The 26,974-nt window shown below is 42.2% G+C and overlaps 1 protein-coding gene across 2 annotated transcripts in view; it reads right to left on the reverse strand.

Moving 5' to 3' along the window:
- EIF2B3 (eukaryotic translation initiation factor 2B subunit gamma) overlaps positions 1-11,879 on the reverse strand; it is a 174,158-nt gene extending 162,279 nt beyond the window's left edge. For both annotated transcript variants that reach the window (XR_008306119.1, XM_053245377.1), the window contains exons 1-3: positions 11,724-11,879; positions 10,922-11,079; positions 10,194-10,333 (exon numbers count right to left, since the gene is read on the reverse strand). Coding sequence is in view for 1 of the 2 variants with exons in the window: in XM_053245377.1 (XP_053101352.1) it covers positions 10,194-10,333; positions 10,922-11,069 (288 nt within the window). In the remaining variant the exon portion in view is untranslated. The remainder of the gene's footprint in view (positions 1-10,193; positions 10,334-10,921; positions 11,080-11,723) is intronic.
- Between the last annotated feature and the right edge of the window lie 15,095 nt (positions 11,880-26,974).

Below are 26,974 nucleotides of genomic sequence, written 5' to 3' on the forward strand. Positions count from 1 at the left end.
TTTTGTATTCCAGTGTAATGATTTTGTGTGATTTTACAAGTGTTCCTTTATTATAACTAGCCTTAAATGGGGGTATTTCTGAAACTAAAATGGTATGTAATCCGTTGCCAATTGCATGAACCCCCATCCCGCTTTTTCACAGTATTCCAATGTAATGATTTTGTGTGATTTTACAAGTGTTCCTTTATTATAACTAGCCTTAAACTGGGGTATTTCTGAAACTAAAATTGTATGTAATCCGTTGCCAATTGCATGAACCCCCACCCCGCTATTTCACAGTACAGTGTGTGAACATCATATGCAAAAGTACAGGAGTCTCCTTAGAGCCATCAAGAAAGGTAGGGTATTTGTATTTCTGAGAGAGAGAGAAATGCACTGCAGCCTTAGAACCCAGATATTCTCATTTCAGCTTCACTAAGGGAGCCTGGTGAAATGCTTTTCACAGAAAATTAAACACTCTGTTTACCTATTTCAAAATGAGCTATGAAGTGAGGGAAGGAAAGGGGTCCCATTTGTCTCACTGTAGATTAATTTCACAACACGCGCGCGCACACCCCCCCCCCCCCCAAAAATCTCACATTCTCTCTATTATGAGCTTGAAGTTTTCTTTCCATGGTCACAAAGTTCTCTTAAACCATACGAAAAGGATTCAGATTCCACCAGCCGTTACAGTGAGCTTTCTTACATCATGTGTTTGGAAAGGGGATTTTTCAACAGAGGAAGTGAAGCGCTAAGCCGCTCTGTCCAAGACTACACGGATCAGTGACCCTCAGCAGCATACAGACCACCGCTGTGACATCACACTTTCCACAATGTGGCTCCAAAAGATGCACATACCAAACAAGATCTGGCATCTCAGTCTTTGTTTAGCTGTTCTGCAAAATTATATTTTTCTCTCTTTCTTCACTGTTTGTGGAAGAAGCCAGAGTATATTGCTTGGAATTTTGCATTCGGAGAAACTATGTGGATCACCTGATGTATAATTATTTCATATGCAAAGTTATAACAATTGTAGCTTAAGCATGAAGATTGGTTCACCGTATGTTACTCAGAGTTCCATTAGCACAACCAAATGCTCGTCAAAAGAAAAAGTGAAATTGTTCAATTGCTGTTTCATTGCTAAAATACTACATTTTAATAGCTGGCCAGAGTATAGCTAGCGACACAAGACAGAGGAGAACTGAACAGCATGAAAAGTACTTAAGGAAAACAAAAGTTTAGTACAGTGTATGAGCACATATACACCACTCTCTAATGTGCTAACTTCATAGTCCAACAACTACCCATCAAATTATAGTTGCACATAGAGCACGGATGGCTTCAAGAGCTAATTAAATCTGTCACTGAAGAAATACAAAATAGGAAAACTGAATGCCATCCTGTGTTTATCAAAGATAATTTATTTCCTGGTCATTCTTTGTGGATTCGTTTCTATCATATGAAGCAAAAGGACCCTTCCAAGGACACCCGAAGTAGCCTGAACGTCACTCTAGTGTGGCGGAAGTCAGAGGTCATCTGGGAGGAGCTCATACCAAGTTTCCTGTCATAATGAGAATCAATGCTGACATGGAGAGCAGCTGTGCCATGGTCTCCTCTCATGAACTGAGATTACTGAGTGGTAAGGGAAGGATCCACACTAACAGCTCCCTCACTATTAAAGCTAACACTGGAAGGAGAGGGTGCGTCAGATCTATGAATGGTGGTTTGCTCTTTCAAGTGGTTTGCTCTTTTCAAGGGTTTGGATAACTTAATGGAGGAAAAGTCTATCAACAACGGCTACTAGTCAGAGGGCTATAGGCCACCTCCAGCCTCAGAGGCAGGATGCCTCTGAGTACCAGTTGCAGGGGAGTAACAACAGGAGAGAGGGCATGCCCTCAATTCCTCCCTGTAGGCTTCCAGGGGCATCTGGTGGGCCACTGTGTGAAACAGGATGCTGGACTAGATGGGCCTTGGGCCTGATCCAGCAGGGCTGTTCTTATGTTAAGTGCTCCTATGTCAGAAGTACAATTTCCATCCTGTGATGGATTATCTTTGGGCAACTGGGATGTTGTGTGGGTGGATGCTCTCTGATTTCCACTATCTTTCTATGTTCTCATAGTTTCCCTTTAAATCTGCTATGAGAATTTAAAGTTTCCCTTTAAATCTGCTATGAGAACTATGGAGGTCCATCTGGCAAATTTTGATAAAGTTTAATGAAGCAAAAATAAAAGCACACAAATCTCACCTTTTGAATCAGGAAAAGGATCGGGTGGGATAGGGAAGCTACAGTTTAAACTCCTTGCTATCTCATGAATAGGTTAGATTTTGAATATTTCTATAGTTTTCATACACAACTTCTAATTTTTCAGGTGCCCGTGCACTAGATGCCAGTGCAAGGTCAGGGTCAGAGGGAAGGACAGGGTCCAAAACCACAAGTTTTGACTACCAAGGCCAGCCAACATTTGTGGACACCTGAAAAGCATTTTAGGTCTTTTAAAAGGAAAAAAAATGGGGGGTGGAGGGGGGGGAAGACAAGGCAGAGAAATAGCAACATTGACTATATGCCATATGTATGTGCCAGGAAGTTAATATTTGCCTCTCCTGAGTATTTGAACAATTTTAACATTGCGTACAAAAAGTATCTTCATTTACTGAACACCAGAAAAAGTGTATTTAATATTATATCAAATGCCTAGAGTTTATAGAACTCCCATAGGCATAATATATTTTCTATTTATTTTATTTGCTATTTAGAAAAGCTATTTATACTATAAAGAAATTTGAAATTTTAAAAAATGAAGGCAACAAGGGAAATTGCAGGAGGCTGCAACAATTGCAGTTTTCCCAGGAACTTCCCACCACCACCATCTATTCATGCAACACCTGAAGCAATGGTGTTTTAATTCTCCTTAAGACTGTTACCACTACTAACTAGACTAGAGTTGTATCCCTTTGGGTAAGTCATGATTCTGTCAGGCACCATTTCTTCAAGTTATCCAAATCAACAATATTTATCTCATGGCCAAGACTTGGCAAATGAATAATGATGTCCGGAATAGCAAGGTCACATTAAAACTAATGCTTCCAATTCTAGCTAGTGCTTTATTCCACAATTTCAACACCACAAAAGCAACACCTGCACTTAATTCTACTTTGCTGTTACCACTCATGTGTCATTTAGAAAATATTCATACTTACTAATGAAAAGGGGTGGGGAGGAGAGAAGGGAATGTGACATCCATGCTCCCTGTAACAGGGCTTCCCAGATGTTGCTAACTACAACTCTCATCATCCCCATCTGCAATGGTCTTTGGGTGGGGATGGTGAGAGGTGTAGTCAATAACACGTAAGAAACTCTGTTACAGGGAATACTGCTTGACATTATAAGGAGTATGTTGCCAGTGCTATCAAAGACTATTGCGAAATAATAGTCTCCAGACTCTATAAAGATAGAAATAATATGGCTTCATTTTTTCAGTGTGGAACTTGAAAATCTACTGTTCTCAATTCAGATAACCAAAGCAAACATTCAAATTGTTGACTCTAGGGAAAGCATAGCCTGCCTGTACCATACAAAATAGTCCAAACATCTAAGTTTTTTGATACAAAAGGCCTGAGACATGTTCCTGTTTTGAGGATATTGCAGTATTCACCTGAATCCAAGACTAGGTTTCCCCGCAAAGTTCCTTTATGTTAGACATCAGGGAGTCGTCTTAAATTAAGAGTCCTCTTCCTTTCTGATCAATTCTGTACAACCTATATTTAACCTGTATTTTTAAAGGGGTTGTCTTAAATTCATTGTTGTCTTCTGTTTGAGTAAATACAGGTACACGGTGATATATACAGTGTAGATAATAATACACTCTGAAAAAACTACATGGAGGTAGAATTTTCACCAAACTTCAGATATGTGGTCGGAAAAAGTGGTGTTCAGATGTAATATGAAATATGTATGTACATGTTCAAAGATAATGCAAAAGTCCAGGACAGTCTGAGGGCACACGATGAAACCAACTTTCTGAAGCTAAGCAGGGGTTCCTTGCCTGAATAAGGCATTAACTGGGAACCCCACATATACTACCTTAAGTTCCACCATGGAAGAATGGTGGAACAGAAATACAATGAAACAGAGCAAGAAGTGCCCTGTTATCCTAAATAAGGGTAAAACTTGAAAAATGTGAGTTGATGAGATGTTGCCTCGGTTCGCCTACTGCTAAGTGTGTGCACAAATCAAGGTTCAAGCACTGGTTCGGTGCCATGAGGGAGTGAGAGCCTTAAGAAAGAGGAGAGCAGATCCTTACCTGCTCTCCATCACCCTGCGCAGCTTCCTGCTGGCAAGGTGCCCAACCCAAGTACCCGCATGTGGTGCCAGCACGCGCATGGTGTCTGCACGGGTGCCATTTGCATTGTCAGCATGGTGTTGCTGAATACACAAATGGCACCTGCACATGCATGGACACCATGTGCGTGCTGGCGCTGTGTGCCACCCCAGCAGGAAGCTGCATGGAGCAGCATTTCTTAAAGCTCCTGCTCCCCTCCCAGCGGCACCGAACCAGTGCTCAAGCCTCAGTCCATGCACACCCTTACATACTGCTTCCTGACCAGAGCGAAAGCATGGTGCAATGCCCTCAAAAAACAGAGATGGTAAAGGGATTTTCCCTATTCAAGAGCACTCCGCAGACATATTGAGAAGTAATATCTTAACCCCACAGTGTTACATAACCAGTGTTGCTCATGGTAACTATGGGAAGATCCAACAACAACAAATTTTGTGTGAAATGTATGGTAAAGAGATATGTAAGTTGCATTAGCTCAACTGCTTTAAACAGTAGAGAGTTAACGTATTTTGTCCTTACGTAATAGATTTGTTATTTTGTCTCCAACTAATTAATTTGTGATGAAAAGTAGCTTCAACATACAGTAGATATTTCTCTCCTGTTTGGGCAATAGCTGGAACCAGAATGCCAATATGCTAACAAGTGTCAATTGTTTCCTTAGCTTTTTCACACCAACTCCTCTATACTCTATTTGTATCAGACTGCATCAGACAACACTTGCCAGTTATATATCTTCCTCTGCCTTGCACTTGTATTACATATGCCATACAGAAGAGGCAGCAAGCAACAGCTTGCAATGAGGTAGCGAAATGGTCAGGGACTCCAGGAATTTGCATGGCCATGACTGCACTCCAGGGAAGAAAGCCTGTACAGTATAATATGATGGCCCTATCCAACAGGTTCATAAACTCACTTTTTATTGTATTTTAAAGAAACATTCTTTAAAACAAGCAAACATTTTCAACAGGTAAACAATTTCTATTGAAGACTGAAGCGACAGATAACTAGAGTTCGGCAGCTACTAGTTAGCATTTACTACAGCTTCCAGCCCCTCCTTATGATCCCCAGAAATATTTCCAGTTTATTTTTTCTATATGACCACCTGGTCAAAATTAAATAAATTTAAAAAATGTATAATGCTAGCAAGACAAAGTGTACACATTCTATAAGCACACATGTATATAGGACTGCAATCAAAAGAGCTGGGCTTTCTGATAGTAGATTCTGAATTCATCGTGCATAACTCTGGATCCCAAGGTAATTCCTATTATCAATTATTACATGAATGTGTTTGTGAATAATATCCAAAGGTGTGTGATAAGAACCATAATGTATAGGTCCCACCATCACCAAAGCACCTGGAAACAGCTCCATAATGGCATTGCTAATATATTTTATCCAGCATGAACCTTAGTTTACCAAATATTGCAATGTACAATAATTTATTTCATTTTGATCCCATCCTTCTTCCAAAGAGTTCAAGGTGGTAAACATGGTCCCCACCTGTCCAAACCCAGTTCAGGCAAGGTAGGAGCTCTAAACAAGAGCTGTTAAACCAGCAAAAGATTGGGCCAGCTGAGAACTTATGTTGCCAGTGAGAGCCCCAGACCTTCCTGGACCCTCAATTCAACCCTATTCCAAAGGAAGCCTCCCTCTCCTCTTGAGTAGGCCCATTAGGAAGCTCTGAACAGCCAAGAGAGTACTCCACCTTTGGAGCTGGAGCTCCTCCCTGGCATGATGTTGCCTTTGCTTCTAATGGACAATGGAAGAAGTTCTGAGGCAGGAACCCAATGGGGGTGGGGGGCTATCTGTTGGAGATGAACTTCCAGTGCATCGACCTTTTGAACCAATTATCCTAATGACCACTAGGGGCACTGAGAGTAGAGACAGTGAGTAAGCGTCTCCCTATTTGTCCCTACTCTATGACCCCTGAACTGACTCTGCAGCACTTCCTGTGCTGAGTCACAATCCTTCCTTTGCTCCTAGAGAGCAGATGGAAACATCTCTCTCTCTCTCTCCTTACCTATCCATTATGTAGTCCTTTAGATTAGATATAGGTCTTTCCTATCCAAGTGTATTTAACCAATAAATATTTAGTATTTTAGTTCTACAAGGATCTCCATGTGTTTTCTCTAAACAGCTGCAGTATCCAAACCATCCTCTGCTACCTACTCTGTAACTGGAGTGCGTGCTCATTCCTAAGTGCTCTGCTGTTTTACCTATTGTGGGTAAAAATCAACAACCTCTAACACTATCAAGCCAGCACCACTTCAGGAGTCTTCTGAAGGAGTGATCAGCTCTGGCTGCTTGAGCTCCAAAGACCCTGGGGGGCAGTTATTGGGACCAGGGATCCAGGATGGGGTGGGCCACTCCTCTTCCTTTGATTGAGTCTCCTCCAAATCAGCGTTCAGGTGAACCACAACACCATCCCACTTTTATCCTCACGACAGTCCTTTGAGGTAAGTCAGGCTAAGAGAGAACAACTGGGCCAAGGTCACCCAGGAGGCTTTGTATCTGAAACCAGGTTTTCCCAATTCGAGTCCAATTACTACCTCATACTGACTCTCAACAATTGTGGTCTGCATATGGCAGACAGCACAATTATTGTTTATTTCTCATAGTAAACAGTACAGGAACCAAAGGCTGACACACTGCGCAGAGAACTACAGATTGAAAAGTAAGTCCCGTGTGCTGCTGTGAGGCACTCTAGTACACCCATGCTGCTGCAGAGTCAGGGCTACTCCATGCCTACTATGCACTGCATAATTGCAGCTGTGACATTACTCCCATCATTCCCACTGCGAGTAGCATTGCAACTATGATTATGCTATACTTAGTAAGTACAGAGCAGCCCTACCTATGCAACAATGTAGGCATGCTTTAGAACAGGGATTCTCAAAGTTGAAGTCCAATAACATCTGGGGACCCAACACTGAGAACCCCTGCTTTAGAGTGTCTTGCAGCAGTATGTGCACTCGCTCTTCAGTCTATGGTTTTCTGTTTGGTATGTCAGCTGATGTCCTGTAGTTAGAAAATTATGTATGACATATTAAACTGTCTGAGAAAATACTGGATAGTAAATGACAAGGGTGTTCACAAGATTTTTTAAATATACATTTAATACAACAAAACATATTTTATGAGAAAATGGAAAAAGAAGTTTGGCTTTCAGGCTCTGCTTTTCAACTGGTATAAGTTTGAAAGGCACCCTTTTTACAATACAGTTTCCATTGGTAGCTTACACTATGGAAAATCGACAAAAATCTGTAAAAACACAAACCTTTTGTCTCTGTTTTTTCAAAAAAAAATAAAATCACAACCTTTAGAGGAAATGAGGAGAGGAAATGAGGTACAGAGAGAGAAATTACAAGATTTTGGAGCAAGTTTTATTTTAAAAATCAGAAAACAGAATTAATCTCTCACATAATCCACTTGTTCATTTACTGGATTATGTTAAGATTTTATCTCTGAGATTAACAAGCACTAACAACAAATCCACTGACAGTATGTTCTTATGACAGCAGTGACAATTGTAAAAGAAAGATACTGGAGAAATAATAAGAATCCAGTTCTAAATGAACAGTTTTACAAGGTCTGGGACATTGCTAACACATGAATGAGGGCAAAACTCACTTGTTAATAACAAGTTTAGGGTTGTTGTTTTTTTAAGATAACAGCAGCTGCAAAGGGCCATAATCCAGACCATAATAATGATGCATGGAGAGAAGGCTTTAACTCTTTGCCCCCACCACAGTTGCTATCTGAAGTAAGGCCTCCTATCTGTTCGACCAATGAGTCCTGGTTAGGTGGCAGCCTCAGGCAGTGGATTGGTGGAGATGGCAGTAGCATCCCATCGCTGCCTCACCAGGCCTTCATCTAACTGATTTGGCAGTGGCTGCTGCCGGTACTCCAGCTCATCTTCCTCCTAAGCTGGTACTACTCTCCCTGCCTTTTGAAAAGGTATGACCTCGAACCAGACCAGCCTCAAAAAAAGGTGGTCAGTCCGAGTTCAAGCTGGACTGGGACCAGCTGGACCAGGTTAGTTGGCCCATTTCGACCAAAAAGCCAGTTGGTTCGACCACACTGGCCCACGCACTGGCAGTTCAATTTGAATTTGGTTCAAATTCGAACTGAACCATCAAACCCAGTTCCATGCACACCCCTAAAGGGCAACAAATCACAGGAAGAGGCTAACACTCTGCTCTGTCACTCTGTTTCCTACTCCCTGCCTTTTAAAAAGCAGGGACGATGGTCCAGAATAGCAAGGGGAAGGAGGAGAATGAGCCTTAGCAGCAGCTATCTGCCTGGCATACCAGGCGTAGTGAAAAGCTTCCTTTAAGTCACATTCCAGAGCTTCCTTTGTTTAAAACTCTATTTTGAGGTGGTTTTCATTCCTCTCTATGTATATTCTGTGTCTCACATGGTTATCAATCAGGTGCCTCTTTCCTGTTTCCTTGTGCCAGGAAGCCCCCATAACCACTGCTAAGTGTCAAACCATCATCCAAATACATTTTCCAGTTGTCTAAGGACCTACCACTATCAGGGAAGACATTAAGTCTTTGAAATTAGTGCTCTGAGCCATTGAATCCCATCCTGCTAGGATATCTGTTTGATTTAAGAGGAAGATTTTTAATTCTCACCCAGCTACCTTTTCTTCTCGTGCTAGATTGGGAATTTGCAAACTCTTTCCTATAAGAGCAAGGATCAACTTTCATCTGTTGTTCTTCTTTGGGTTTGCGGCTTAAGAGAGATGTCTGCTTCATTAGTTTAGTTTTTACCTTTGTTTAGGACTCCTAGTTGAGTCTTGCTGCATGGCTCTCAAGAGTGTGTAGAGTTCACCATGATACAAGCTTTTTAGTTTGGAACTGTAACAACAACTAAGATCTGTAGAGCCTCCTGCCTAAGGCCAAGCAGGCAGAATAAGGTATCCCACTGTATATTTTGACTATTTTGCCCTCCTTTTATACTTAATTGAATAAAGTAGGTTTTAGGTTACTTTATATGTGGTCTGTGCTGGAAAATGCTGAGTTTTGTGTTCCCATGTTGCCTGCTCAGGCTCCAAGCTACTTTAAGAGGTTCTGAGGCAATTTTTGATACAATTTCGAAGTATCTGTCATAGAAGAGTGGTAGCAGCGATATGGAGGGTTCTAAAGGAATGGAGGGAGACTGGGGTGGGCAGAGTTAGCAAATAAAACTTAGCCCCCATTCACCACACCAGGTACATAAGAACAGCCCTGCTGGATCAGGCACAAGGTCTATCTAGTCCAGAATCTTGTTTTACACTGTGGCCCACCAGATGCCTCTGGGGAGCTCACATGCAAGAGGTAAGGGCATACCCTCTCTTCTGCTGTTGCTCCCCTGAAACTGGTATTGAGAGGCATCAAGCCTCAATGCCAGCTGCAATAGTCTGGCGCCACAACCACCAGCCATTGATAGATCTGTCCTCCATGAATTTGTCTAAGCCCCTTGTAAAGCCATCCAAGCTGGTGGACATCACCACATCCCATGGCAAAGAATTCCATAGATTAATTATGAACTGTGTGAAAAAGTACTTCCTCTTGTCGGTCCTAAATTTCCTGACCTTCAGTCTCATGGGGTGACCCCTGGTTCTCATTTTGTGAAAGAGGTCCACCCTAAAATTTTAGAGACAGTACTGGTATCTTCAATCTGTTTTTCTATGTTATAATCCTTTAAAGGATTTCAAATATAAATCTTTTATTTAGGGTTTGTTTACTTGATTTGTTATTTATGGTTTGTTACTCATCTATACACAATGTATTATTTATTCTTCTTACAATGTTATGCACATGATTCATATTACAATAATCAAAATACTGTGGAAATGAATATTTTAAAGCAATAAATATAAAGTTATACCTTTATTTTCTCATGAATATGTCGCAATGAGTCTGCAGTTCCCATATCTGCATCATCAGCAATACATACAATATCCAGCTTCAGCTTTGTCTCTAAGTTTAGCACTTTCTGAACTTCTTTTGTTGTAATCACAATGACCTCTAAAGGTGCAGAAGAAAAGGTGACATGAGTAAAACTATACAAAAAAACCTATTGTTTGTACATTGAACGAAAGCACCCAACTTCCAATAGGACCCTTATGAATGATTCAGCAATTTGACCAAGTTCCTCAAGCTTCTAACGTTCTCTTTAAATAGGAAATATTGATGTATGTTATTTTCCTCACTTCATCTTTCTAAGAAGATGTCAAATCTCCGAACACAGAAGGGGGTAAAAGATGTGCATCCCTCTGGATCATAACCATAATACATAAGAGATAGTTCTGTATGTTCTGTTTTGAGAAACTAAGTTCTGGCAATACATTCATTTCTTAAATTTAGGAGGTGCCAAACAATAAAATAAACAGCTTCACTTCCTCCAATACACGTCAAAAGGCAGTTGCGACAATCTGGTTGGGATCAGCCTCCATCTATGGACCCAAATCTGCGGGATTCATTGAATAATGGTTCATTCCTAAGCCTGCTGCAAACAACAATGTAGTTTGCACCTCTTTTTCCTGGTGTTATGCACCATTTTTTTCACTCTGCGAGTCACTGCACCATACACATTCTACAATGTATTTTGCTCACCGTCAAATCCAACTTGTTCCAAGAGATTGAGTGGGTACCATATTAAGGGCTTATTGCCAATAGGCAGGAGAGCCTTAGGGATGCTTGAGGTCAGATCCATCATGCGGGATCCACCACCAGCTGCCATCACCACTGCTTGGAACTCCATAGTAAAAGATCTAGAAAAATGAAACAGATCAAAGAGAGCTGGTGTAATATAGAAACTAAGGGACGCTGTGAATCAAGGCTTCTCCAGTTCATACCTCAACTCTGCCATGAACTCACTAGGTGGCCTTAGACAAGTCACTTACTCTCAGCTCCAATATGGAGATAATAATACTTACTTAACACCACAGGGTCACACAACTTCAGTCCTTCTGCAGATGTTGAACTACAGCTTCCATCATCCATTACTAATGGCCTCTGTAGCTGAGGATGATGGGAGATGTAGTTCAAAAACAGCTGGAGGATTGAAGTTGTGCAGCTCTGCTTTACAGCAGGGATTCCCAATCTTGGGTCCCCAGCTACTGTTGAACTACAACTCTCATCATCCCCAGCTTTTACCATTGTGGCTGGGGGTGATGGGAATGATAGTCCAACAATATTTGGGGACCCAAGGTTGGGAACCCCTGACCTAGAAAGAAGGAGGGGATGAAGTCCCCTTATGACGCTGGACGTCTGAATATGACTGATTCCTCCTCTGCCCAATAATAGCAGAAACACATCGAAGGGACGCAGGGGAGGGGCTTCGCCTCCCAATACGTACGCGCATCTTACTACTACTACTACCGCCGCCGCCTACCCCTGGGCCCCGCCGCGTTACCTGAAACCCAAAGGCTGCCAGTTTCTCCCCTTTTACAGCGACAAGAACCAAACAGTGAGGATGGAAATCCCTCAGCGGCGCTTCTACGCCTGCGCGCCCGTGAAGCGTGCTTTCTCGCGGAGCGAATCGATGAGCAGCCCCAGAAAGACTGAGAACGCCGATCAACCAATCCACGCTTACTACTTGCTCGGAAGAAAAAGCCGGCGCAAGAACATCGAGCTATCGATTTACCCACAACCAGGACAGAGGGTTGAGCCTAGATCTATCGACCTAGAGCGTTACTGAAGCTGCGTCGAAGTCGGGAGAGGCTTCTCCACCCTCGAAGGAAGCAACGGATGGAAAGTGACTTACCGATTACTACTTCATATTCCGTCTATCTTCCACTATAGAACTCGTGTGACGTATATGAGGTTCATTGCCCGCACCTTACCCTCTTACCATGCCCTGCGATACTTCTAAGCATGCAGTACTTCTGTGTCATGTTTCCAAGAGTAAAAACTTAGGCATTTATCATTTGTTTAATTTTTCTTTTAAAAAAATTAAGACAGACTGGTTAAACCTGGATTTCAAAACGGTAGGTGGCACTGAAATCCTATCATCCGAAAAAGTTGTGACTAACCAGGATGTTCGAGTTTTTAAAAAAAAGTAAAATCAGAACATAAATTATAATACTACGGGTGCATTATATATGTTCTGTCACAAATGACTATAGTGTGGTATAGTGGCTTAGGCTGACTGACTGATTGATTAAGTGCCATCAAGTTGGTGTCGACTCTTAGCGACTGCATAGATAGATTCTTTCCATGATCTGTCTTCAACTTGGCCTTTAAGGTCTCTCAGTGGTGCACTTATTGCTATCGAAATCAAGTCCATCCACCTTGCTGCTGGTTGTCCTTCTTTTTCATTCAACTTTTCCCTGCATTATGGACTTCTCAAGGGAGCTGGGTTTTCGCATAATGTGTCTGACGTATGATAGTTTGAGTCTGGTCATTTGTGCCTCAAGTGAAAATTCTGGATTAATTTGTTCTGTGATCCACTTGTTTGTTTTCCCGGCTGTCCATTGTATCCATGGTATCCTCAAAAGCGTTCTCCAGCACAAAGTTCAAAAGTGTCAATACTTTTTCTGTCTTGCTTCTTCAAAGTCCAGCTTTCGCATCCATAGAGTGTCACAGGAAAAACCATTGCCCGAACAATTCTAATCTTTGTAGGTACAGACACATCACAGCATCTAAATATCCTTTCCAAGGCCTTCATTGCAACCCTACCGAGTGCTAGTTTGTGGCATATTTCTTAACTGCTGGATCCTTTAGTATTGATGGTCAATCCTAAAAGGCAGAAGCTATCCACCACGTGAATGTCTTCATTGTCTGAGGCTAGTTGCTGTACACATTGTCATTAGTTTAGTCTTCTTTACATTTAGTCGTAGTCCCATTTTTTCACTGTGCTCCTTTACTTTCATTACAAGAGCTTGCAGATCATCCACATTCTCAGCTGTCAGAGTGGTGTCATCAACATAGCGCAGGTTATTGATGTTTCTTCCTCCAACTTTAAAACCACTCTCATCTTCTTCCAATCCAGCTTCCCTCAGTATATGTTCAGCATATGAGTTGAATAAATAAGGAGAAAGTATACAGCCTTGTCTTACTCCTTTGCCAATCTGGAACCAGTAGGTTTCAACATGTTCCGTTTGGACTGTGGCTTTCTGTCCTGTGTTTAGATTTCTCATGAGATCATTTAGATGTTCTGGGATGCCCATTTTCCTAAGGATATTCCACAACTTGATATGGTTGATGCAATCAAAGGCTTTTCTGTACTCAGTAAAGCACATATTGACTTCTTTGGGGTATTCTTTGGCTTTTTCAATTATCCAGTGTGCATCAGCAATGATGTCTCTTGTTCCTCAGCCTTTTCTGAAACCAGCTTGAACATCCGGCATTTCCCTTTCCACGTAGGGCTCTAATCTGCATTGGATGATCCTGAGCATTATTTGGTAGCCTGTGAAATTAAGGATATTGTGTGATGGTCTACGCAATCTGTTAAGTCTCCTTTCTTTGGCATGGGTATGTAGACTGACCTCTTTCAATCTGTTGGCCACTGTGTCATTCTCCAAATTTGCTGGCATAGTTTGGTTAGAGCTTTGACTGATTCTTCTTCAGTTGCCTGCCATATTTCTGTAGCTATTCCATCAGTTCCTGTAGCCTTCTGACTTAGTAATGACCGGAGTGCTGATCTAATTTCATCTTCCCATACTAGAGGTTCTTGCAAGTAGGGAATATCTTCTAGAGTATCTTGGATGTTGACATCCCTCATGTACAAATTTTCAGTATACTCCTTCCATCTCTGTTTGATCTTCTCTGAATCAGTTACTATCTGTCCTTTGGCATCCCTTAACATACCAATTTGAGGTTGGAACCTCCTTCTGAGTTCAGAGATCTTTTGGGGGGGAAATTCCTTGTTTTTCTGTGTCTATTTCCATCCTCAAGGTCTTTACAGATGTCACTGTAGTACTGCTCCTTGTCTCTTCTAATAGCTTTCTGAAATTCCCTATTAAGTTCCTTTCTGCGGTCTTTATCTTTTTTTACTTTGGCTTAGGCTGCAATCCTATTAATATTGGAAAATAAAAACCATTGAAAACAGTGGGGTATACTTATGAGTAAGATTGGACTGTATGAGTGTGAGCTGAGAACAAGAAAGTTCCTGGTTCAAATTGTAACTCAACCGCAATTTACTAGATCGCCTTAAGTAAGCCACTGTCTCAACCTCGGTCCACCAACCCCTTCAGCAATATTTTTATTTTGAGATATTTACAGAGGTGTGCAGACAGAAGAAAGCTTGCGAAGCAGCTCCTCACACATTTTTTTGAGTGGAGGAGGATAGACACTTGGTGATTGATTATTAGGAGATGAAGGGCATGCCCTTTCTCCTGCCATTGCTCCTCTACAACTGGTGTTGTATTTGAAGGCATCCTACCTCTAAACCTGGAAGTAGCCTGTTCTAGTAGATAAATGTTTCTGGTAGCCTACACATTGACTGTGTTCTGAAACTTTGTGTCAATGACATATATCCTTGACTTGGCAGAATTGTTTCTTCATAAAAGGATCCAGCTGTGCTTCTTTCTCATCAACCAATGACCGAGTGTTATTTACATTTCCTTGAAACAAAAGTGCTGTTCTGATGGTGGCCTTTGCTGGCCTTCCATTTCACTCCAAGGACACTTTTAAAACCATGAACTCTTGCCCTGGCTGTGCAGTTTGTTCTGAGTTAGAGTAAGCAATGTGCTTTGGGAAAGTCATTATTTATTTATATGTGTGTTAAACCAACTTTTGTTTTGAGGAAATTAAAATCAAGGCATCTAAGGGACTGCAACAAGTTATCTTTGGAAGGTAGGAGATCAGACAACCATTCTATATGGACTGCACCATTCATGTAGGAAAGGCAAATCCTATATGTAGAACTGTCTTTGAAGACTGTCATCACAACTTGGTGTCAAAGCTCCTTTATTAGTTGTTTTTTTCTGTACATAGTCAAGATGCTGGTTTTCGGCTATGAAGCATGAATGGTTCCAAAGTACCATCAACATCACTATAACTATTCAAAGGAACCCTGTTAATAATAATATCCTTTATACATAATATAAGAACAACATCACCTTGGGAGGGATGCAGTGACTCATTCCCAGTTGTGGAAGGTCTACTAAACATTTTCTGGAAATAATACAAAACTTCCATAAATGAAACAAGATTACATAGCTAGAGATTTTTATGGTTGCTGAGATTGTTTTATCTATATTGTTGCACATTTCATATTTGCATTTCAAAATGATTGTTGCCTGACCCACCCCGAGTACAGGGTAGGCTGGAAATTAATCTAAAGTAATATTGTCATAATAAGAGTGGCCCACATTTCTAAATTTATCTGTTTAATACATATATATTCCACCTTCTTTCCATGGTGGAACCCAAGGTGTTACACATGTAGTTCCCAGGTGATCTCCCATCCAGGCACTGACCAAACATGCATCGCCTCAGTAAGGGAGCTGCACAACATGCCCTCAGCATCATAGACTCACATACAGCTGTCTTCTCCAAGCTAAACACATCCTGTTCCTTTAACTATTCCTCATAGGACTTGGTTTCTAGATCCCTCACTATCTTTGTTACTCTCCTCTGATCTCTCACAGATGCTGTAGATTTACTTTTGATATTACATATGTAATACTTCTTAGATTTTCAAATTCCTTTTTGATTGTTTGCATTAGGTTTACTGAGAAGACCTCTGTGTCAGAAGACAACTCATTTCCCTTTGGGTCCAAACCACTGATGACCCTCTCCCCAGCCACAGGCAGGCTTGCAACATTTGCCAGAATAGAAACCCCACCCCCCACCCCAGGTACTCAACTGGGGGGTGGGAATCTTGCACTATTAGAGCTACAGGCATTATCTATAGATCAAAGAATAATTTGGAACTCACTGAGTTTTAACAAGAAATGCTACAAAGTGGAGCTTATGCCTGTATAGCTATGCACAAAGGTTATTTGTATATGTATAGGATGTAAGGGAGATGAGTAATATAGAGAGTAATGACTGATGAAGAGCAAAAAGACACTGCCACCAGAACTTTCTCATAACCAGCCAACCTAAGAAAGCTCAAGCTTCTTTAAACTAGTTGGTCTCTAGAGTGCCACAGAAAATTGTCTTTCTACTACTTGTTTAATTTAAAAGTTTTTATAGCTGGGGATTTTGAAATTAATGAAGTATCTGTCTTCACACTGTGTTGTTACCTGGAGAAACTATATTTCTATCACTTTAAGGATCATGTTTGGTGCTGATACTAATTTTGAGGGGCAATCTCATATTCAGAGAGATTTACATAGGAAGAAGAACAGGCATCAGGAGTTGGCCAAGTTTGGCCCTGGCTGAAAGCTTGGGCCCAAGGGCCCATATGGGAGGGTGCCAGGAGGAGGCAGGGGTTCTGCAAGTCTCCTGTGCCTTCTCCCATTTCCCTCCAAGGATCTCCCTCCAGGGACGTTCTCATTTGTTGGTGGTGGGGAGTAGGTGGGGGAACACAGAGGCAGTGCAAAATACTTCTTTCACTGCTGCATCCTCCCCTCTCCTTGGTGAAGAGACTTCCTGCCAGAACCCATGTGATGACCAAGAGAGGAGCAGCTGCTGCTAAGAAACTTGGTGCAGGCTTCTGCCCCACCCACCTTTCCCCTCAGCAAATGAAATGGGGGAAACATGGCATTGTCAACTGTAGTGAATAAATTTCATTTGGGCGAAACAATTCATTTAAAAGAGAAGCTCTATCATTATTTGATATTTGATTTTATTAAGTCTTTGGTAACAGATCTAAGTTGCTGGCAATAACCTAGAATATCTGATGAGTTGTCTTGGTAGATGTGGCTGTCTTGACAAGGCAGGGTGCCCCAAATTCTAGACTCTTTCAGGATCTTTTTCTTGGTTTTGTAATTCAAGAACTTAGCATATAAGTCTCTTGGTCTACGATTGCATGTTGCAGGTCCCATTCTATGAGCTTCCTCAGTGTCATTGGGCTACTCCATCCTCTAAATACATCAGCTGTGCCAGCCACTTGATTTTAAGGGGCTGATCCTTCTAACCCATGAAATCTGGGGTTATTTTGGCACGATCTGTCTTCCGAGTCAACGATCCTAAGGAACAGAACATCCTCGTTTATTTGCAACTAATTCACTTCAACTTGTGGGATGAGGCATAGATTCATTGTGGATTCTGCTATAGCTGAAGTGTCCTTTAAAATAGTCCCAGTACCTTTTAACCTGCAGGGCTTTAGAGAGGGTGAGTTGTTCATTTAGCTATTTTTAAAGTGCAGTAATGTTTTCTTTGGCAGTTTGCTCTCTATTTGGCAATAAAGCCCCCTTCAATATACCCACCATCTTGTGTTCATCTCCTGGGCCTGCTTCTCCTGCTGGCATGCCCAGAGTAAAGAAACTTTAAACCGTGGCAGAGGTGCTCCTGCCCTTTCCTCTTCCTGACTTGCCACTTTTGCCACATTCCTAAGCCTTGGTGCAGCTGTTAGAAGTGGCTGGGAGGAGGAGCCAAGAGCTCAGGCATTGATCTTGGCTGGTGACCTCCCTTACCCTCCAACCACCATAGGCTTTTGTTAATATGGCTCGCTGCGGTGCTATAAATGGGTTCATGCAGTATTTAATCACATTTTGGACTAATCCTTGACGACCTCCATATCATTTCGAGCTGTGGTCATCATGTGCCTTCTAGAGGGAAATGCAGAATGCTTATATATTCCCTATGACAGTCATTTAAAATATGCAAAATTCATAATGGCTGCATTCTCACAATCATGGCAAATGATTATCTGTTTGGTTAAATGCATTTAACCTAAACAGTTTAACTAGGGTACCCTGGAAATTCTGGGGTCTCACAATCAGCTCCACAGGGCTCAGTGATCCTGGTTAATTCTTTAACTAGGATCTCTGTGCTTGTGTGAATGCAGCCTATATAAAAGAGTCTTACTATACAAAATGGTCCAATTAAAAAAGTGGGAGAACTTTTGCATTGCTTTTGAGCTTCACTATGGAGTTGGATGTTTAAACAAAGAAATCCAAACATTTGCAAACACGTTTTCCCATACTGTAAGATCTGTATTCATTGCAAATCCAGCAATTTAAGATAATCTCCTTTATTTATCTGGGTAGAAATCAGTACTAAGGAACTTTCTAATGTGATGAATTAATGACTGTTGGGCAGGGCAGCCCACAACCAATTTTCCTCCTGATTGAGCTTTTTCTGTTATTGTTGAATGCTTCATTTCTTCAAGACTTCTTCTACAACTCCACATCTGGAAGCTCTCTGAACAATGTAAGTCTCCTGAGCATGTCTATGCTAGAGTACAGCCAAAGACGGAATATCCATTCCACTTGAGAGTCTGATGTTTCAAAATTCATTTTCATCTCTATATGGGATGGAAAAAATATTGAATCATAACACTTTTTTGAGTCCAAAGATATTTGGGTTTTATACATTTCTAAAAGTTGCTTTTTTAGAAATGCAGAATCTTGATTTCCAATCCTCTGTTCTGCTCTGAATTATCACAGTCTTCTGGGAGCTTTAGTTCCAGATTACTTCAGTTTTATTCTCCCATCTCCCTTTTGGTCTCTCAGCTCTGCAGGCCTGCGTATTCTAGAAGGCAGTGGAGCAATGCAACTAAACTGCAAAACGTAAGATCTGACCTCTCAAAATGTTGTAATATACACATTTTTGAAAAACTTGTGTTTTTCAAAATTCCACACAAGAAATCCTTCAATATTCTATTCTTACCACAGATTTCAAGGTGCTGTTGACACAATACAAAAGGGAATTTCAAAATGTACTAAACAGTTTGTTTTGGAGAATCTCATCTTGGAATCTCACTTGGAACGGTAGTTTACCAATGTGGCACAGATATCTGTCCTGTATCTAACTAGTTCTTGTTTTAATCAAATATGTAGAGCAGTAGTTCTGTAACCTTGGAATTATTCAATGAGTTATTGCTTGTCTTTAAAAGGGGTGGGATTTACTAGAATTCAAGTAATTATGTTTGATATTAGGGGGCTGATATTTATATAATGAAAAACTGGGAGTCTGCAGGTTCTTGTTGATACAGTGAGGTCATACAAATGACCACTGTGTGCGTGGCTGGGGAGGGCAGGGGGAACACAGAATCACACCTGCTTTCCCCCACACAACAGTTCTTCAATATATAAATGTTAGCCCCCTAATATCAAACATAATTACTTGAATTCTAGTAAATCCCTTTTTGCCCAGACACAGAGGAGACTCCATCAGGGGAGGAGGAGCCCTCCCTAGGCTGGATCCTTGGGCCCAATGACTGCCCCCTAAATCCTTCAGGGTTTGAGCAACTGAACAAGCCCTTAGAACAACCCTGGAGCACTGTAGACCCAGTGCCCTCCAGCAGGGGTCCTGCCACTACCTGCAGCCCCCTCCATGGCCCTCAAGTCTCCAAGATTAGAGGCAACACTGTAACCACAGAGCTAGCATGGTGTAGTGGCTAGAGTGCTGGACTAGGACCGGGGAGACCTGAGTTCAAATCCTCATTCAACCATGAGACTTGCTAAGTGACTCTGGGCCAGTCACTTCTCTCTCAGCCTAACCTACTTCACAGGGTTGCTGTGAAAGAGAAACTCAAGTATGTAATACACCGCTCTGGGATCCTTGGAGGAAGAGCGGGATATAAAATGTAAATAATAATAAATAAATAAATGAACACAGTGGAGTTTCAGCTGCAAAGGCAGAGTGCTTGCCTGGCCACTCAGAGCCTTCCTCCCAATTGGCCTACTCAGGAGAGGGGAGGCCAGCTCAGATGCCTCCTCTGAAGTAGAGATCCAGGAAAGGGTACAACTCTTACTAGCTACATAAGCCCTGAGTTCGCACCTGCTTGTTTAACAGCTCCCATTAAGAGCTCCTACTGGCACACGTGGCCTTGGTTCAGACACAAGGAATGGATCCAAGTGGGATACACACCAGGAAAAGGGGTCAGGGCTTGGATAACTCCAAGCAAGATGATTGGGTACAACAGCGTAAGATGCACACTTGGAGCCAACTGTCAGTTTTTATTACTGCTGCCCGGGTAGTAGAGTAGATTGGCTGCACCCCTTCCTTGGGGAAGACTAAATTGTTTAAAGAGTCCTCCTTGCCCAATTCCTACGTGCTGGTGGAACTCCATTTAGGTGGATAGGTCTCTCAAGCAACTTTTATGATTCAAAGGATGAAGGCAGAGCTGTGTCTTCAGGTCATGGTGTGGGTTCTGGCTCTGATTCCCCTGATTCTCTTGTGTAGAGAGTCCCAGTGGTGCATGTTCACCCAGGGTCTGGGCTGTAGGGTATTCCATCCCACCCTGTCTTATCCCCTCATCTTCCAACAGGGAGAGTGTCTTGACACTAGGACACTACACTACGAAATATTAACCAGCTGCCTGAGAAAGAATTCATCAAGAAACACATAGCAACACAGGAAGCTGCCATATACTTAGTTAGACCATAGGTCCATCTAGCTCAGTATTGTCTACACAGACTGCCAGCAGCTTCTCCAAGGTTGCAGGCAGGAATCTCTCTCAGCCCTATCTTGGAGATGCCAGGGAGGAAACTTGGTACCTTCTGCTCTTCCCAGAGCAGCCCCATCCACTAAGGGGAATATTTTACAGTGCTCACACTACTAGTCTCCCATTCATATGCAACCTGGGCAGAGGCAGACCCTGCTTAGTTAAGGGGACGAGTCATGCTTGCAACCACAAGACAAGCTTTCCTCTCTCGTCCTCCTCTTCTCTTCTTTCCTCTCCTCTCTTGATGCCAATTGACATCAAAGAGTAAGAAGAGAGAGAGCTTTTGGTATATGGACTGGAAAGAAGAGTGGAACTCTGGAAGAACTTTATTATTATAAGTATGGACATATGGGTAGAACCCTGGAAGAGTTTTTATAGGACAAAAAATAAAGTTTATTTTTAACCTCTCGAGGCAGGGGGACCACATTTGGCTATTTATATGAGATCTTGATTACCAAGAAGTTAAACTAATTGACTCATTCTTTGAAATTCACAATACCACATACAGCTGTTAGAAACAGGGATAATGTATATAATAGCCACATCTCTGACTTTTAGTGCTGATTTGGGGTAGAGAAATACAAATTTAGAACCTGGGCTATATAAGATCTAATAGGTTATTATTACCATCATCCACTTATTCAAAAAATGTTACCATTTTCAGAGCTACCCAAACCTGTACCTGCTAACAAAGTTATGAGATTTAGTGCACATGTGAGAGAGTTCTATTGATCCAATAAGATTTATTAACGGGTTGGTTCTTCTTTCCTGATCCAAAGAAATTAGCATTGAGCTGCTGTTCTTCCTCAGCAGCATCTATACGCTAAAGAATATGTGAATGATCGATGACTATATTTCATCTTTGAGACTCCAGTACTCTTTGAACTTCCTCAAGCTTCATTAACAAATCTCTTATTTCTGTGTCCACAGTTGTCCCTCACAGGTTCAGTGTGTTCTACTTCTTTCTTGCATTTGATCCTCTCCACTCCCTTCCATGGCCAGAATGGTTCCCACTTACTGCAATCTCCATTGCATACATTTCTGTTCTGAAGGATCAAAGAATGCATGCCCCAAGTGAGGGAGGTAGAGGCCCCTTCAGAAGGCACAAGCTCATCATTGACGTTCGATTCCTGCTTTGCTGGGTCAAAAGCAGTTCTACTGGCCTAGACAATTCCCTTTCCTACATGAGACCATCCTCTCTCCAAGTGGTGGTGGCAGCAGTGGCAGTTGAGTTACACCATGAAGGGGGCTGCACGCCCCCCTTCATGCTGACTCCATCCCCCAAAGCCCTTTCTTCCCATTAACTCAGAGATCCTGTATACAGGCCAAAGAGAGAAAGAAGCCCCCTTTTCACTATTCTAATCCCCTTTCCCCTAATTAGGGTCTTCAGCCCCCTCCTCAAGTATGTTTCTCTTTTTATTAGGGAAACAGTTGCCAACTGAGGCAGGAAAACACCCGCCTACCCCTTTATCCCTTGGCTTGTTTGCCTCCAATTCATTCCTGGGGCCCGGTTGGCTGGGGGAAACATTCCTATTTCCCTCATTCTAAAGAAAAGTGGCTGCTAATTAGTGGCATGAATGGCTTCAACTCCCACCCCCACCCCTTACTCACCTGCTTGTGAGGAAGAAGCTTTGCAGGCATCTGGACAAAAAGAAGAAGAAGAATACCAAGCAGCAGCAGAAAGAGTATATTAAAAATGAATGTATTAAAAATGCTGATGCAAATGCTATTCTCCCCTGGTTCAGTGCAGCCTGCTGGCACCCAAAGAGAAGACTGGGGTATTGTGTAATGTATTTTCTCATTGCTTCCTAGGTGTACATTGATATAAAAAGTTAGACTGAGGATAATATCCTCTTAACTTGATTTTACTACATTCTTAGCAAGAAAGTGTGGTTAATGAGAGAGAAAAGCTACACCCTTGTCCTTGAAGAAGCAGCAGCTAATGCAAAGCATTTAATTATTATTCTGTGTGTTTTACCCTTGGCACTGCGAGCATTTGTAATTACAGCAGAGTCATTACTTTAGAAACAGCTCCAGGAAAAGTCATGCGTCGAGTATATTGTACTAGTAATATGGATATAGTCATATGTGTGCCTCCTACAGTGCGAATTGGATTGGGGTGTGTGTGTGGTTTTGCACACATGCAAGCATGAAACAGCACACACAGACAGGTCCTTGGGGCCACTCAGTGGGTGGTTTTGTCCTGGAAGAGGAGAGCACGTTCTCCCCGCCCCCTCAAACCTCGCCTCCAACACTGCACTCCGTAGTTGCTTACTCACCACTCCCTGTCTGTTCAGAGGACTTGGAAGTGTGAGCTGAGCCAGAAGCACTGGGTGCCTCACCCATAAACCAGCTGACTTCCTCAGCAGCGCTCCAGTCTGCCAGATGGTTATCATGGGAACGCCTCACTGTTGCAGACAAGTGGGGGTGTGGGGAGGGGGACTTCACAGGAAGATTCAATTCCAAAGGCACTCATAATCGCCAGCTTTCTCAAAGCAGCTCCAGAATGACGGGGCGGGGGCGGGGGGGGGGATGCGTCCTGATATACTGACTCACCCAGCTGCTTGGTGCCTGCCCCTGCTCCAGCAGGCCCAATTATTGCTACAAGGGGCCATCAATCAATCACCGATCAGCAGCTGACATGTCTGGTTGTGCCAAGTAGCACAGAGCGGTGCAGTGACAGACTGGATTTCTTATGTGTGGTTGTCTGGAAGTACCAGAACAATAGCTTTCTCTCCCATTGCTGGGTGAGACTTTGTGTGTGGGTCGTTGATTTGTGTGTTTGTGTGTTGTGATGCCCAGTGTGTCTCATTTCTCAGCCAGACCCAAAATAGGGTGCAGTCCCAACATGCAGGAGTCGTAATCGTACTTTCTATAAATCTTGCCAGTCTTGGCAAGATCTGTGGATCCTTTAATGTATAGTTCCCACCCCCACCTTGCTTCTTGCCAAGAAGATTATTGGATTCACATGAAAACATAATTAACACCAAAAATGGCTTGGGGAGAAAGAGAGAGAGAAGCACGAAGGGGTTGTAAGCACACTTAGCACACTTCTTTGGAAGTCAGTTCTATTAGGTTGAATGTGATGTGCTCCTAAGTAAATGTTTAAGACTGAGGAGAAAGAGAGAAGGGAGAAGGATTGGAACAAAAATAAACATACAAGAAAAAGAAGAAAAGAAGAAAGAAAGTAATCCAAACACTGCGTTTTTATGAAGATGAACAAAAGAGACATGTCATTGCAATTAATAGTTTGGGATACTGTAAACAATGGATGTTTACCTGTTCGGTGGCCAACTAAACACAAGGCAGGTATAATATTCCAAACTAATTAAAAGAAAGACAGTTTCTCATTGAGACTAGAGGGCCTTTGGAACTCACTGCCCCACACATGAACAACGACAGAACCTAGTGAAATTCAAAGGACCTGGATGATGGGCAGATAAAGGGCAGATAAAACATTCTTAGGGCCCAAGTCTAAAAATCACTGGAGAGTCTCATGTGTATACATATTAATACAAGTTGCTAGGAAAAACATTATGTAAGTACTATAATGCTATGTTACATAGCACAGCATGTGAATAAAATTCTAGTTCTCTAAAGAAATTTAGTTGCCCACTCTTTCTATGATATAAAACAGAATATGTCATATATTCACACAACTAAATTGTTGAGGAATAGAATCTTTCCTGGACTGGACAGCCTGCATGGCTTTTGGACCGTGCAGGACTGAGATGCCGCTATCTGCCAATTGTGGGATATGACACTTTCCTCCTGGCATGGTGTGTCTGACCCTGTCTGAGACAGGAAAGTAGGTTGAATGAATCACTGGCTCAGTTCAGACATAAACTGCCCAGGGAACTTGCGTTTTGGGTGGTACAGAAGTGTATTACATACATACATACATACAGAACCGTGGGTACAGTGGATCCCCCTCCACTCTCCCATCCATGTTCGGACATTGGGGAGAGGGGCCTCTTTACAGTCAGCGAGACTGCGGAGAGGTGGGGGAACTGGCTGTGTGGGCTTCCTTCTTTCCTGAAGGACAGCCCACACAACCAATAGCAACTGGAGCGAAGGAGGAACTTCTTCCCTCAACTCCAGTTTGGGAGCAGACTAACAGCAGTGCTGCATCCAAACATACAGTTGTCACAGGCAAACCAGAGGTTGGAACAACAAAACCTAAAGATAACTGAAGGTGACAAATGGAGTTTGGGGAGGGAACCCGCAGGTCTATTTCCCCCTTTAACTGTAGTTCCCTGGGTTTGGATGTTTGGTTAGCAAAACTGGAGGTGAAGGGACCTCCAGTTTCATATTTCGTCCGAACCCGGTTATGGAGTTGTTTCGGCCTGCTTGATAATTCCTGGGTTCCTATAGAATCATCATTGCACCAGCATCCGTGAACTCTGGAGCACAGAGTTTGTATCAAGGGGATCCAGCATGTAAGCATGTGTAAACATTCCCTTGTTTAGAGAATCAGATGAATGGACTTCTGACTCTCAGCACCTTTGCAAAAGGTACTTCTACCTGTGTTGCTTCCTTACCAGTCTGCAAAGCTCACTAGGTGCACTTAGTACGAGGTTTCGGCAGTTGCATGAGAATGACCTGGAAGAAAAAGAGTCTGCCTTTTTCCCAGGACACTTCCTACATTTGCACTTCCTTGATGGACCAGGAGAAAAGAAACAGCTTGGGAAAAGCACTGAGGAAAGATTTCCACAATGCTGTGTCTCCTGCTTCTTGGGGATGAGCACTCCCCTCACCCACCACACTCCACCCCAAGTCTCTTCAGGCAATCCTTGGGCTCAGCCAGCTGTTTGATCTCTATGGGGGAGCAGGGAAGGGCTGCTCTGTCTACATGTGTGGCCCAAGTGTAGGACCAAATTACTTTAAGGTGGGCGCAAAACCAACCGACAATTTGTTGATGGTAAATGGTAGTTATTAACTTTTCACTGACAACCTGGGAGGCTGTGCTAAATAAGACTATCATTTGTCACAAATCCCTCTTTGACCAATATTTTTATTTAACCACTGTAACAGAGGAGCATGAAGTGCAGTGATCAAAACTGCAAAAAAGGTTGTGTGGTGCTATTATCAGTAGTTGAAATAGGATTCAGAAGCTATTTATTTATTTATTTATTTATTTCAGAATTCAGAAGCTATTTGTTTGTTTGTTTGTTTGATTGATTGATTGATTGATTGATTGATTGATCTACCACCCTTCCTGAAATGGCTCATATTTTAATCACATTTCCACCACAAGGTAGAAATTTACACAATGACATTTTAAAAATCCCCTGTAAATAGGATAAAAACATTCCGCTGGATATGTAAAAGGGAATGGGCAATTAGCTAAACATACCTTTTATGTAATGCTAAATTGTGAACTGCCTAGAGATAATTAAGTTGGGGCAGTATAAAAATGTAGTGAATGAATGATAGATAGATAGATAGATAGATAGATAGATAGATAGATAGATAGATAGGCATGGTGGATCTCATGGTGGATGTCATAGGCTCTTCTACGGTTCGACATTTTGTGCATGTTGCAACTGAACATGCACACAGTTGCACAGTAGTGCTCTTTGCACAAATGCAGAAAGTGCACAGATGGAGTTGAGACAGCTATTGGAAATAATGGCTGTCTGTTGCACAACGTTTTAGTAAAAACTTTATGTCTGCACAAAGAGCACCATTGTGCAACTGAGTGCACATTTGTTGTAACATGCATGGAATGTTGTGCTATATGTGAGCCTATGACTGCAGGGAAAGAATAGGGGTTTACAGTGAGTATTAGGACCATGCCACAAAGTAGTGATAGCTGGTGGATAAACTTGGTGGATATGTAGCACCCATCTCCTAAACCTCTCAATGTACAGAGTTATATACATTCTATTCTATTTTACTATGTTAGCTCAAGCAGTTCTTTTCCAGACAGAATAGCCTTCTTGGACAGTATGTGACCTATTCCCTGCCCTCACCCTACCATCACCAATCCACACTGCTGGTAATCACTGCTACCAAGAATCCAAGGATTGTAGCTCCTTGTTCATAACCATTTTTTTTTGTCAGTGAGTGGAGAATGGATAACATTGTTCATCTCTTTCTATGCCCTGGCATTACCTGCAGTTCTAGAAAGAATAGCAACACTGCCCTGTATGCAG

Source organism: Hemicordylus capensis, chromosome 4 (genome assembly GCF_027244095.1).
Source record: "Hemicordylus capensis ecotype Gifberg chromosome 4, rHemCap1.1.pri, whole genome shotgun sequence".
NCBI lineage: Eukaryota > Metazoa > Chordata > Lepidosauria > Squamata > Cordylidae > Hemicordylus > Hemicordylus capensis.